The sequence below is a fragment of the Oryzias latipes genome, chromosome 18, assembly GCF_002234675.1.
Source record: "Oryzias latipes chromosome 18, ASM223467v1".
NCBI classification, from domain to species: Eukaryota; Metazoa; Chordata; class Actinopteri; order Beloniformes; family Adrianichthyidae; genus Oryzias; species Oryzias latipes.
The window spans coordinates 20,431,463-20,444,065 of NC_019876.2; the positions used below are offsets into that span (position 1 = coordinate 20,431,463).

At 40.0% G+C, this 12,603-nt stretch overlaps 1 protein-coding gene across 1 annotated transcript in view; it reads right to left on the reverse strand.

The window, feature by feature from the left end:
* Positions 1–3,585: 3,585 nt before the first annotated feature.
* Positions 3,586–12,603, reverse strand: part of LOC101165845 (5-hydroxytryptamine receptor 2C-like) — a 252,916-nt gene continuing 243,898 nt past the window's right edge. Inside the window, exons 9-10 of the mRNA XM_020711729.2 lie at positions 11,334–11,569; positions 3,586–7,741 (exon numbers count right to left, since the gene is read on the reverse strand). Coding sequence (XP_020567388.1) covers positions 7,172–7,741; positions 11,334–11,569 — 806 coding nt within the window. The 3' untranslated portion in view covers positions 3,586–7,171. The remainder of the gene's footprint in view (positions 7,742–11,333; positions 11,570–12,603) is intronic.

Genomic DNA, 12,603 nt, shown 5'->3' on the forward strand with positions numbered 1-12,603 from the left:
TGATGGATTGTTGGTAGCATTATTGGTACTTTAGTCAGAACCCTATATTACTTTATTTTTTGTTTTAATTTACTAATTATTTACTCTTTACTTTACTATTACTTTTTAAAATTAAAGTTTGTATTTTTAAATAACTAGAGAGCCACAGTGTAGGGGTAAAAGAGCTCCAGAGCCTGATGTTGTAGACCCCTGAGCACTCTGTGTTCTGACATTTTTGAGCAGACTGATCTTACACAGAAACACTTCTAAAAAACAAAGAAGTCTTTTTTAATAATATCAAACTGTTTTTAATTGTTGATACAGCTTCATTGGAAATATACAGTAAAATTCGTTAAATACTCCAAAAAGAAAAGAGATGAGAGAAAGACACCCATAGCTGTCTGTTAAAAAGGAAGTCTATGAACAAACGGTCCAGTTTTGCCTGTGCACACCAACCCTGGACGTAATTATTATCTGACATGTTTCCACTGGCTTTCTTACAGTGACTGTCTTCATCTAAATAGTTCTGGTTTAAATCACTGCGCTGAACACAATCAATACACACCACAAAATCCATCTTGGGCAGCAATTATGAGCCACACACAGACAGCTTTACTGGGAACTTAGTTATTATGCTGGAGCAGACTGATGTTTGCTGGTTGTAAAATGTAGAGCTTTTTATTCTGTTAAGACTGACCTTTCTAATTACCGGTACATTTGAATTTATTTTGAAAAGTGTCATTGTGATGCTTGAAAGGCCAATACCATGCTAATCTTAAGCTTTTTATATTAGTATAACAATATCCATCCATATGATTTTATATTAGCTATTTATATTACCTTTGGCACACATCAGAACATTTGTGTATTATTATTAGTTTTTTTCGGCAGTTATTTTCCAACCCGGTGGTAAAACGACTAAATCTCTGAGGCACCGGCTTTCGCTCCATATTGGTGCCGCCCATTTCATGCAGCCAACCTAGAGTCGGCCTCTGCAGCGTGTCTGTGTTTCGGCCATGAAAACAAACAACATCCAAACTTCTGCAAAGATAGATGTGCATATTGTGCACATAAAAGGAAAGCATTTTTGCTGATCACGGCTAGCTCCACAGAGAAAGTGGGTGTTTGGGGGCGGTGCTGACAATGCAGACTTTTCCTGGAAGGGGCTGTTCTCCCTTGTCTACCTCAGCTTGAGGAAACCCACTTGTTTTCATGGGAGGGTCTGGTGCTCAGAGCGCAGGTTTTTAGAGCAATACTCAGAAATGCGTGAACAGATCAAAATACGGCGTGAATCTTCTGCCATCTTGTATTTGTTAAAAATATTCATTTTTGTTGTTCCAACAAGTTTAACTGGAACTTTAGAAATGAAGTGAAGTAAATGGAATGCTGGCACCAGCCTCCAAACTGTTACATACTTGACTTTCTCATCACGCTCACTAAATTACCTTCAAAGCTGTGTCTCAAATTAAAGCGGGTTTTCTTTTACGTTGAGAGGTTGCTCTGGATCCTCATGAGACAGGGGGAGTGCAGCCAATGACCGGAGGAAAATCAATGGTGTGAGCTGTTCAGTCTACCAATGAAGCATTACTTTTACAAGTCCAAGAGCAGTAAAAAGCATTTGATCATTGTTTCATACAAGAAAAAAATACCAATAAAATTGTATATACTATATGGATGTATCTTTTGTACATATTAATCAGGTGAGAGATGGAGCATCAGTTTGACTCATATTTTCTAAAAAAAAAAAATTAGTTTCCTTTTAAACCTTTTTATGGTTCATTCATTCATCTTCTTCCGTTTTGTTCCCTTTCGGGGTCACAGGGCTGCCGGAGCTCCTGGCCACTTGTGGGTGAAGGCAGGGGACACCCTGGACAGGTCGCCAGTCTGTTGCAGGGTCACACATATCACACACCCATGCATGCTCACATTCACATCTATGGACAATTTAGAGCAACCGATTAACCTATGAAGCATGTTTTTGGACGGTGGGAGGAAGCCGAAATAACTCACTCATGCACAGGGAGAACATACAAACTCCACTCAGAAAAGTCCCCCATTGGTGTTCTGTTTCAGGTACCCCAGCCGGGACTTGAACTGGGGGCCTTCTTCCCACTGCGCCACACTAAATCATGCTCATTTGGCGTAACAAACACATCTGCACACATTATGCTGAACAATGTTTAAATAGAAATCTGGGAATAGGTTTAGATTTAAGTTTGCTCAAAATTTTCTGATGCATAATTGCTGCATTAGGTTAGGTGCATAATTGCTGCAGTTGCTGCATAATTGCTATTTATTTATTTATTCATTTATTTATAATTCACTGTCTGAAAAAATATTTAAACTGGAAAAAAATACACATAGACATAAACTGGAAAAAGTGATCTCTTTGGGCAATCCCTTACGATATTTACCTACTTTTTATTTTATTTCAATCAAATTGCTTCAAAGTTTAAAGGCAGGAAGTGATTAAGTCTCTTTCAAATTAGGGTTTCAAACTGAGGTTTTTATAATGAAAAAAGAAATCCTAACAATTTTAAACTTTAAAGTTACCATAATCAAATCTGCGTAAAATTTTGCTCTGATCGTCTTATTCGTGTCTTAAAAAAAGTTTTAACTAAATAAAAAAAAAAAAACATCTAATTTTATCCTTTCATGTTTAAGTTTTACCTAACACCCCCAGCTAATTTAGGCTTATTGCAAAACAGAAGTTTTGAAAATCAGGATAAAAACAATAACATGCAGCTTCACTTCTTCAAAGCTGACTTTGAAGAAACTCAGAATCCTTCTGATAGGCAGACTTAACTTTTTATTGTACTTCTTTCTGCTTTTCTGTACAAATGTTTACGTTTAAATCAAACTTTTAAACATCAGCAAAATATCAAGTTCTATCTCTTTTATATTTAACTTTCGCTCACCTGCCTTTACATGTATATAAACTGAACTGACATGGCATTCATAATTCAAGGGTGCAAACTAAACTCCACCCACCTTCCATCATCTAACCTACTCAACCATAAAAAACTCATTCTAATTTGCTCCTTACACACTTCTTTTGAAGGGCCCAATGAATGAAGTTTGGAGGCCTGAGGATTGCCTGCAGACAGTGGTTGACCTTTGTGCTGCAGCCATCGCTGACCCCACTCCATCATTTTATGTTTCCAATTCATGGCTGACTTACTGTTGTTCTAACTCCCTTTCATTTTGACATAATACGACTGACATCTCTGACACAGCTGGAATCCACTGGGCTCCAGAGATTCTCATTCTTTTACATCTTTGCAGAAGCAGTCTGCTGGCTGAGATGCATGATTATATGAGAGGAAGTGCTGTCAAATGGATGGTTGACGGAATACTTTTTGCTATAAAAAAGCTAGGTGTTATGCTTGTTGTTGTTTTTTTTATTTTTATCCACTGTAGTCAATTACCCATTAACACAAATATTTATTGAAAACAAACAAGAAAGACTGACTGAGAAATATCCAGGTAAGGGCTGCATAAACCTTAATCATTTTAGAGATAGTTAATTAATAGAATTAAATTGAATAACTGGTTTATATGGGAAAAAACATGTACCAAAAGATAATATCCAGGAACTTTGTTTTATTTTTTTTGGTGGAATTTGAAAGCAAATGTTTGGAGGTTGCGAGTTTTTTCTCTCCAGATAATTCATTAAGTCAATGGAAAGCTCACTTTGGCCACATTTACACCAGGAGAGACTGCTGGTTCTCTTCTTTGGTCAGGATTAAGGGTGGGTTTTATCGTTTTTATTTGATTCCGGTTCGTTTTTTCATTGAAAGTGGATTAAAATGTACAAATATGAGGGATGTGTGCAACAGTTGCCCCAACCAATATCCAGAAATCAGTAAAGCAATCATAGAGGTCTTGTATTTAAGTAATTCAATTATTTTGAAAATTACTTTGAATTCAGTGGCAGCAGTACTAAAGTTAGTTTACTTTGTTCTGGATGCTATTTTACAGTTTGAAAATTCGACTGCTGGGCTGTTGACACTGTCTTTGCCATGGGAGAAACAGTTTCTTATTAAAAACCCACTTTGAATAAAATTGTGTTTTTTTTCCTTTTCTTGAGGCATTTTTCTGATAATAGAGGACAAATTGAAAGAAAATTAAACTCAAAATTGCATTTCGGATTATTTATTTATTCAAATAGGTAATCAGGAGCGGCGGAAATAATTGAGTTGGAAAAAGAGCTTATTTTAGGACTTGAAACACGCTGGGCTCACTGTCAGTCCCAACCTGCTAGCTTACAGGGGCTGTAAGCTAGCCGGAGAGGATGGCTTGTAAACAGATGTATGATGCGAAGTATAGGGCTGGTTTGCTCCATGTCAACAGCCCAGCCCACAACCAAAGAGAATTTTTAGTGTACTACTGCCTATCTGCAAAACAACTGTTTTTTCTCTTTTACTTTGGCTTGCGCTTTTACAATAGATCAAAAGATGATCGGAGTGGATCTTCAATGCTCAGTGTTGGTAGCTTGTCAGTTCAATTAAGGTCGATAATGTTAGCACTTAAGTCAAATTTGGAACGGTTTATGTTCACATCATGACGGAGCCAGAGCAGCTGTGTAAGCAGGCCGAGGACACCTCCTCAGATGGATTTGTTTGAGTTTGCATGAATCCATTCCCACTTGTACACTTAGTTTTGGACTAACACGGTAAACAAAGTTTAATTTTGACAGAACTGGATGAATTGAGTGTGGAAAACAGCTGTGTCTGGCCTTTTCTAATGCTGGATGTTTAAAATCACCTAATTCAAAAAGGAAAGGAGGTCCTATGGCACCATTATGATGACCAGGTTTAGCCGATCACCACTAGCTCAGCAGAGAAAGTGGGTTTTGCGTGTGTCAACCTGGGGGTGATGCTGGTAGTGCAGGCTCTTCCTGGAAGGGGCTGTTCCTCTTTTGCCTACATCAGCTTATGAGAACCCACTTGTTTTCGTGTGTTTTTAGAGGAATACTCAGAAATGCGTGAATAGATCAAAATACCACTTTGGGGGTTCTTTTCGTGAGAAATTAACATTATAGTCTTAAAAGCTCAAAAAGTTGATATTGCATGATATCGGCCCTTTAAAAGTCATGCCATGACTGCTTGTTTATGAACAAAGCTGAGAACAATGGTAGAATTAAAAGTATGCCAAGCAACTTCTTCCTATTACTCTTGTTATGCAACCTTGTGTTTTGTAAGCCAGTGTTCTATGGAGGAGCTGTTGACGTTGAATTGTTGTAAAAACATTAACAGGAAGAGGAGAGGTAGCTGTAGATCAATGGATGAGCCATTACCCTATGGGTTAGTCTGAAGCTTAACTGTAGGCGGTACAGTCATTGTATATTTGGACAAGAGACTTTATCTTCATTATTGTAATCATAAGAAACTTGTTAGTCCTGTAAGGTAAAAGAACAAGCAAAACCGAACTTGCTGAACAGATCCAACTAATGATTTTCAGTCTTTTGGTATTAACCTTTTAGTTGCAGGAACAACTTGACTTGTCCATGATCTGCGTGATACAGATGTACACGAGGTTTTTGTAGCCCATCTTCAATATTTAAATAAAAACTCAGGCAGAGTGTTGTCTAACCGTACCTTTCTTTATTTACGAGACATTTACCATGCAAAATCATCTTTGGAGCTTTTAGCGCATTATAATGTTCATTTCTCAAGAAGTTTATATGCACATCATTTGTTGCAAACGTTTGATGTCGTTTGTTTTTGTGGGCCAAAAACAGATACGGTGTCAAAGCTGACTCTAGGTTGACGTCATGACATGGGCAGCACCCACACGGAGCGAAAGGTGGTGCCTCAGAGATCAGTCTTACTTCCAGGTTGGTTGTGTGTCAAAGGTAATATATTATCACATACCTGGATAGTGTTTACTATAAAAGGCTTAAGCATAGCATGGTATAGCATGGTGGGGGACCTGAAACAGAACACCAATGGGGAACGTTTCTGTGTGGAGTTTGCATGTTCTCCGCGTGGGAAACTGTCCAAAAACATGCTTCATAGGTTAACTGGTTCCTCTAAATTGTCCCTAGCTGTGAATATGAGTGAGCATGGGTGTGTGATTTGTGGCCTTGCAACTGACTGGCGACCTGTCCAGGAGGTCCAGATCCCTGCCTGGGATAGACTCTTGCAGCCCTGTGACCCTGAAAGGGACATAAGGGGTTTAGAAGATGACTGAATGAATGAATTGCATGGTACAGGTCCTTTAACTATAAAAATGGTGGAAATCAAATTCAGCAAATTAACAAACTTTTTTTTTTACTCTCTACTATCTTGAAAAGAGCAGAGAAGATGGGAATAGTGGGTTTCTTTGTGTGGGGGTAAGAAATGCACCCATTAACCTTGTCATTTAAACATCCTGCTGAATACTCCAGCTCAACCTCAGAGGCCAGTGTGTCCACCAGAGGGCACTGTGACTCCACCAGAGCACTGGGCACATTTTTGTGCCTCCATCATCTCAAAGAAAACTTTGGCAGCCTTGAGAAAGTTTTCTTCAAAGAAATAATCACTGAATGGTTTGACTAAACATGCTGAGAAGGTTCTTTCAGGCAGCGATCACTGCTGCTGCCACCAAGTTCGGCCCTCACAAAACACTTTTTGTTGAGATTGCATTATCAAGAGCTCAGACTACCTTTAAAGTCATTGTGGGGCTGGAAGTGTGGTTTAACCACAATGACGTAATGGTGGTTTGATGCTGGACTCACTTAAGCAGCTTTGCTAAGGCTGCTTTGCTGTAACCCAAGGTGTCTTAGTGTTGGCTCTATACTGGCTGATTCATTTTTATCCTTGTTCGGGTTTATTACACAGCCCCTTTGAGGTTAACCTTTAATCTAGTACTGACTAGCACATTTACATACATATAAAGCTTTCATTTTTTTTCATCACAAACAAAAATCTACAAGCGGGAAATTTGAAATATTTTGTTTTTCTTATCAAAAGGTCAAAATTCCTCTTTTCATCACCTGATTCCCTTATCCTTTCCCTTTTTTGTCTACTCATGTGTAAGTAGTTCCCTTCTGTGAAGAGAGCTGAGGCTCTTTAATCAAGAGTCCCCTTTATAGGTGTGCAGCTGAACCCTACAGAAAGGTTTCAGTCTGCAAGCATCAGCTGTCAAAGTGCTTTTCAGTTCAGTAAAAAAAAAAAAAAAAAAGAGAGACAGAACGCGACACTGAGCATCACACGCTGCTCGTGTGTTCTCTGGAAGCAGGGCTGTAGCTGATGATTGACAGCTCCTGCTCCAAATCCGTTTCTGGCTCTGTTTCTGAAAGTGCCTCAACTTTATGGCATTCTGAGAGACTGTGTGACACTAATCCGATTTGTGTCCCATCGTCCGTCGTGTCTTCTGGGTCCACCATCAGCCTCCCATTGTCCCCCCTGCTGCCATTGCGACAGTTACTGTTACGGTCCACCCCTGCTTTGTTTTGGCTGCCCATCAGAAGCGGGGTCACAGCGTGTGATGGGCACTGAGGGGGTGCCAGGAGGTTCTTACAACCCTGTCCAGTAGCGTTGGTCCCTTTATACTGGCAGCGAATATAGCTGGAGAAAGCTCTCCTGTAGGTCTTATTGAAGAGGGTGTACACCAGAGGGTTGACTCCGGAGGAGATGTAGCCCACCCAGACGAAGAGGTTGAGGAGGTCATGCAGAAGTGACTCATTGCAGGAGCCACGGCACAAGACGAAGGTGACGTTTGTGATGAAAAACGGACACCACATGATGAGGAAGAGGAAAAAAACTATTCCTAGAACCTGGAGAGAAAAGAAATCATTTGAAAATGAAATTAATTGCAGAAAAATTATAATAAAATGTACATGTTAATTCTTTCATTTTTTCTGACAAAATAAAAACAGAATATAAAATGATTATTATTATACGAAATCTCTTTAATTGCACATCTCCCATTAGAATTTCTATCTTCACTGAGGTAAAAAAACACACAAAAAAAACATATTTTTTTCTTTACCTAAAACATAATTGAATTTATTGGAGCCAATGCTGGGAGAAACTTTGTGACTCCAGCCACAGTCACAGACCCAATTGTCTGGCTGGATAACATCAGAAATGAACTGCTCTGAATATTTCAGATGGAACATTTGAAATAGTGTAATGGAAGCTTTCCACTCATGATGCCATTTGAAAGACAAATAACTGTCACTGTTTAACAGACAGGAACAAATTCAATTACTGTAGAAGATTTTCAAGGTCTTTGAGGAACAAACCCCAATGACAAAGCTGATGTAATCAGTGTCCCCAGTCAAGACTTAGTGCACTGTTACTTATTGTGTTATTCCTAATGCTACATTCACACCGGCCTCAGAAATGCACCATCAAGCAACCACTCCCATTGAAAAGTCTATGTAAACGAAATCCTTCGGACTTTCACATTCAAAACTCATCTGTTGCTACACAGGTTTTTAAGTCAGTGTTCGGGCTCTAAAAACAAAACACATGGCCGTTGATCTGGTGATGAAAGCTGAAACAGTTGAACTTGTGTTATTGGAATTATATAACACAAAGTCTTTCGTATCTTCTACGAGAGCTGTGATAGAAGAAGCCTGGAGCAAGATTCTAGAAATTTGCACTGCTTGGACATTTCACAACAAGCCTCTTCCAGCTTCAAAGACATGTGCAAGTATTGGGTAGAGACGTTCCAGTGTGACACCATATGCTTGTTAGTTTTGCACTAATTAAGTAAATCTACTTAAACTGGACTACAATACGATGAATGTGTGATGTAGAATGGTTTAAGAAAGAAAAAACAACCATCCATCCATCCATCCATCCATCCATCCATCCATCCATCCATTTTCTTCCGCTCATTCGAGACCGGGTTGGGGGGGCAGCAGCATAAAAAAAGATGCCCAAAATTCCCTCTCCTCTGCCACTTCCTCCAGCTCCTCTGAGGGGACCCCGAGACATTCCCCGACCAGCTGAGAGACACAGTCTCTCTCAACCAAAACACATCCCCAGGGAGACGTCCAGGAGACATCTGGATCAGATATCCGAGTCCCCTCAACTGGCTCCTCTCGATGTGGAGGAGCAATGGCTCTACTCCGAGCTCTCTGTGGGTGACCAAGCTTATTACCTTATCTCTAAGGGAGCGCCCAACTACCTTACAAAGGAAGCTCATTTCAGCCGATGATATTCGGGACCTTGTTCTTTCGTTCATGACCCAGAGCTCATGACGATAGGGGAGTATTCAAACGAAGATCGACTGGTAAATTAATCATATTTGTGTTTGACACAAAACAAACTGGGTGCTTGTTTTCATGATATGGTCTCTGAAGTCTGACACTGCCACCTGAACACTTTGTCTGTTGTGAAATGTGGTGCCTGTGTCACTTGATGCCTTTTTTCCTGTTCTTAGCTGACAGCTGTGACAGCTGATGTGGTCTTCTGTTGCCATTGTCTGTGAATGCGATGATGTCCTCCAGCTACCTTTGTTGTAAAGAAGGGATATTTGAGTTACTTTGGCCTTTCCATCATATTAAACCAGTCAGGTGATTAAATTCTCCGACATCCAGCAGGGCTTTTTACTCAAAGAAAAGCTCAACATTTAACAAGCTTTGCCTTTTTTTGCCTAAAGTTTCAGTCTACAACGACACTCACAACGTCCTTGGCAATACGCGTTCAAATGGCCACTTTTCATTAGTAAACAGTAAACAAGGGTAAAGGCACATTTTGCGCTACCATGTTCATAACTCTTGCATTCACCTATAGCTACACAAGTTTCTAACACAGTTATCGGGCTTTACTTATAAAATGTGCATCCAATAAACACGCTTTAAAATTACACCAGATCGAACTTTAACTAATTAGGGTTCCGGATTTGGTAATGATGAATGGTTTGCCTTTTAATTCACGGAAGTACCAACTGTTTGAAAATTGAACGTGGAGGAGAAATTAATAATTGTGGCTTTTGCCCAGCCGGTATTATGTGACACCAAGTCTTTCATATATCAGAATAGAGCTGTGAAAGAAAAAGCCTGGAGCAAGAGTCTAGAGCAGGGCTGCTCATTCCTGGTCCTCGAGATCTGCCACCCTGCCTGTTTTCCAGCTCTCCCTGCATTGCTTGCTGCTGATTACCTGGATCAAGTGTGTTCATTAAATCATAATTTGGAGACATCTGATTGAGCTAATCAGCAGATAGCAGGGCTTGGAGATCTGGAAAACAGTCAGGGTGGTAGATCTCGAGGACCAGGAATGAGCAGCCCTGGTCTAGAGATTTTGCATTTTACTTCAACATTTCACACCAAGCCTCTTCCAACTGTAGGTGGTGAACATGTGCTAGTATTGTGTAGCAACAACCCATATGCTGAACATGCCCGATGTGAATGTGGCATGAGTTTTTCCTCTCTGTTGAACAGGTGCTTCTGACACATCTAAACCAGGCAACATGCAGTCATTTACTTTTTTCCAGTCTTCCAGTCTCTGATAATCTTTTGATCTATTGTAAAAGCATTCTTTTATTTATGATTATACCGTTATAAGGCAAAATAAAAATAAAAAACTTTGTTGTTTATAGGACATAGTTTCTGCAGAGCGACAGGAGTTCATAAGAAATTTGCCTCTGAGTTGGGGGCAGAGCAACCAGGGTCGGTTGGGTCCCTTTTCCCACCCCATTATTGAGAGCTTTGTGTTTACACACTCTTGCTAGCTTATAGCCTCTCATACCTCCAACCTAACAAAATCAATTTTGGAGCTATCCAGCCGTACAGTTTTGGGCCAGCTGCCAGCTTGAACGAGAAAAACAAAGACGCACATGGATCTATTTGTCTGCACGTGCATGCATCAGAATGGGGCGGAGCAGGGAGCTCGTGGCCTGCCTTCTACGTCACAAATCTTGTTCAAACACCATTCTTATGTCTGTTCCTGATATACGTTTTAAATAAAAAAATACTCAGAAATACAATTTTAAGCTTCATATATGTCCTTCATATGTGTCCTAAATCAACAGAAAAATGCCGCAAGAACATGTTAAAAACACCAAAAACACAAATTTCATTGGAGTGGGTCTTTAAAGGTGGTTTACATTTAGCAAGAAGCATGTCTGTGTCTACACAAAAACCACTGCCGTACAGTTAACTGATCAAGACTTTGAGGCATCAAGAAGAAGAAAATATCGCGCAAAAGGTCTTCTCAATGTGTGTGTTGCCCAAAGGACAGATTATTTTGAGTAATCTTTCAAAGTTATCTAGAGTAAAAGCTGAGAGACATTTGAAAGTTTTTCCTGTCAATCTTTTAATATAATTCCCTTTAAAGTAAGTAAGATCTGTTAGATGATTGGGTCTCAAGTGAGTAGCGAGCATGGTCACCTGTAGTGCAACATTTCCTTCTCACCTTTGAAGCCCGCTTCTCATTTTTTATGGCCTGCATCATCCCCCGTCGTCCGTGGCAACCTGACGCATCACTCCGGCCAGGCCCAGCGGCTGGAGAACTGAGCTGTGACGCCACCTCAGAGCTGGGAATGATGCTGATGCTGTCAGAGGTGGAGGCACTGAGCAGAATGCTGGGCTCGGCCCCCTTCAGGCAGCTTAGAGTGTTTCGCCTGCTCTGAGGGGCTGCTGGCTTCACCTCTGCAGGAAAGGAAGAAGAGCAACAACTTGTGGATCGGGAACTTAAAATATATAAATATTAAAGTAGAAATACCCTACAGTATGCAATTTTATTTTTGAGGTTTTTCTTTAGCTTTGAAAAGCAAATCTGAAACATGAGGAGCCTCATGGTTTCAAAGAAAAGTGCAGCCCGTGCTGGAATCAATAACAGCAATAGCTTTTTGCTATTAACAGTGGTGCTGGCAATTTGCAGGAAAGCAGGGATGTGGCAGACAGGTGGGCATTTAATTCACAATTTTCTTGTCTGGATTGGACAGACGCAGAGCATGTGGAAGGGCGGCCATATCCTGCACATTTATCTCTAAATGGATCAAGCTATGTATATGCTGCTCTAAAATGATTTGATAAGATCACTGCTGGGAGAAAAAAAAAGAAAAACTTTCTTCGACTTCTTCCTCCTAATAACTGTCAGTGTCACCTGTTCGGTCTCCAAATCCAGGTTTCAATGAAAATACTATTTTTAGGTAGTTGGAAGGATTTTTTTCTCCCCAAACTTTTCAGGAATCCCCCCTATAGAAATCTATGTGTACAAAAATGAAATTACTGATAACAGGCTTGATCAGTGACTACACAACAAACCCTAACCATCACAACTCACACTTTCATACTCCTAACAAGTCAACCCTGCAACTGCAAAGGCGTTGTGTTAAAGAATGACTTTGCTATGTTTCTGTTTACAAAACAAACAAAGAATCATAAAAATGCAAACGTTGATATATAACCAGAGAGGGCGCTATGCTTACACCCAGCTTATGACAATCAGCACATACACTGTTAAAAATCCTCCATAGAGAGCAAAAGCATGCATCGAGAAACGTTTAATTCGTTTAAACACTTAATCAGGCAAGAAAAGCAAATAACAATTTCTGGCCTTATGCAGGGGATCAAAGGTTAAGCTATTACATGTGTAGGTCTGAATGCCTAAATATACGTGTGTGGACATCAGTTGTATTATGTACATGATGGCTTGTCTGTAGGTGAACATTTTTGGAGCC